The sequence below is a fragment of the Egretta garzetta genome, unplaced genomic scaffold, assembly GCF_000687185.1.
Source record: "Egretta garzetta isolate BGI_Z169 unplaced genomic scaffold, ASM68718v1 scaffold396, whole genome shotgun sequence".
Taxonomy (NCBI): domain Eukaryota; kingdom Metazoa; phylum Chordata; class Aves; order Pelecaniformes; family Ardeidae; genus Egretta; species Egretta garzetta.
Window position 1 is genome coordinate 89,341 of NW_009259861.1, and position 1,572 is coordinate 90,912.

A 1,572-nucleotide genomic window follows, 5' to 3' on the forward strand; every position below is an offset into this window, starting at 1 on the left:
GCTCCTCCAGCCTGGCCACCCGCCCCTCCTCCCTGCTCGCTCTCATGACTTCCTCCTCCTCCTCAGGATTGTGGAAGTGGAACAGGACAACAAGATGACCTCGAGCAACCTGGGCATCGTCTTTGGGCCAACGCTGATGCGCCCAAGGCCCACGGATGCCACGATTTCCTTGTCCTCGCTGGTTGATTATCCCCACCAAGCTCGCATCATTGAGGCGCTCATCATCTTCTACTCAACCATCTTTGAGAACAACGAGACCACGGTGCTGGCCGACTCCGGCAAATTTGGCACAGGCGGCGAGGCTGCCGGGGGCCCATCAGCTGGGGCAGCCCCTCCCACAGCCCTAACGCCCCCCGCGCCCCCCCATGGTGCCCCAGCCTCGTGCTCTGCCCTGCAGAGTGCCCCAGCGACGTTCCCCATCCCTGCTGCGCCACGCGAGGGCACGGGTCTGGCCAACGCTGTGGCCTTTCTCTGAGAAAACCCACCCTGCTTCCTCACATCCCCGCATGCATCCCCACTCCACTAGTGAGTGATTTTCTGCCCCAAAAGAACAGTCTCAGTAGGTGAGTCAGGCGGGGGGGGGGAGGATGGAGCCCACACACTCTTACACCAGGACAGAAGTTGGTATTTCTCCAGTGAACAACGGTTCCGGAACCGTTTCTCGGCAACCGAGAGGGTTTTTTTCTCCTCCGTGCCCTCACTGTGCCTCTTCCTCCCAGGCTGGCGCAGGTCCCCAGCCCGCAGCTCCTCCCGGCAGCGGCGCCTACCTAGAGCTGCCTTCAGAGAAGGGGAATTTGGGTTACAGCACCCGGCCATTTGCGGGTAAGTGAGAAGCACCCAGTGGCTCCCCCCCAGCGGGTGCGGGTTTCTGGGGCACTGCTGGCAGGAACACAAAGCCCTTCCCCTGTCCTGAAGACCACAAGGGTGCTGAACAAAGCTCCCGCCGATGCCGCGGTGCCGGGCAGGAGGGTAACGCAGGGCTCCTTCGTCCCGCAGAGTCTGGCGACCGCTCCGTTGACTCCGACTCCGAGCTGGAGGACAGCGGGGAGCTGCTGGCCGCCGTGGATGGGGGCCAACGAAGCCACCTAAGGAAACAGGAGAGCGAGACCAGCACAGACGAAGCTCAGTACTGTGATGATGGGAGCGAGGGACAGCGGAGCCGGAGCTGCAGCATGGGGCAGTCGGACACGGAGGGCGCTGCTCCCCGCTGCCGCAGCCCCCCGGGAGAAGAGCAAAGCGATGCAGAAGAATACCCCGAGCGACGCCTTTCCGCTGCCGACGCGGACTACAACACCAACCAGTCCAACAACACATCCCTGCCTGCCGCTGCCGGCTGCCCGGGGGGCTGGGAGCCAGGCAGCGAGCAGCAGCCCCGCTTTATCTAAGCCACCGAACGAAAACACCATGGACCCCGGGACGGGGCAAAGGGGCAAAACCCAGGAACTACCCAGGCGTAGCAACTTGCGATGTGGAGGGGTGGGGAGGGACAGCACGGAGCCAGGGGCAGCTCGGGGGGGTTTGGTGCGTCAGCTCCAGGCAAGTCCTCGCTGTTTCGTGGCTGGAGCTTTCACA

At 63.5% G+C, this 1,572-nt stretch overlaps 1 protein-coding gene across 1 annotated transcript in view; it reads left to right on the forward strand.

The window, feature by feature from the left end:
• ARHGAP45 (Rho GTPase activating protein 45) overlaps positions 1-1,566 on the forward strand; it is a 17,724-nt gene extending 16,158 nt beyond the window's left edge. The window contains exons 21-23 of the mRNA XM_035895604.1: positions 67-313; positions 711-822; positions 997-1,566. Of these exons, the coding sequence (XP_035751497.1) occupies positions 67-313; positions 711-822; positions 997-1,385 (748 nt within the window). The 3' untranslated portion in view covers positions 1,386-1,566. The remainder of the gene's footprint in view (positions 1-66; positions 314-710; positions 823-996) is intronic.
• The last annotated feature ends 6 nt before the right edge of the window (positions 1,567-1,572 follow it).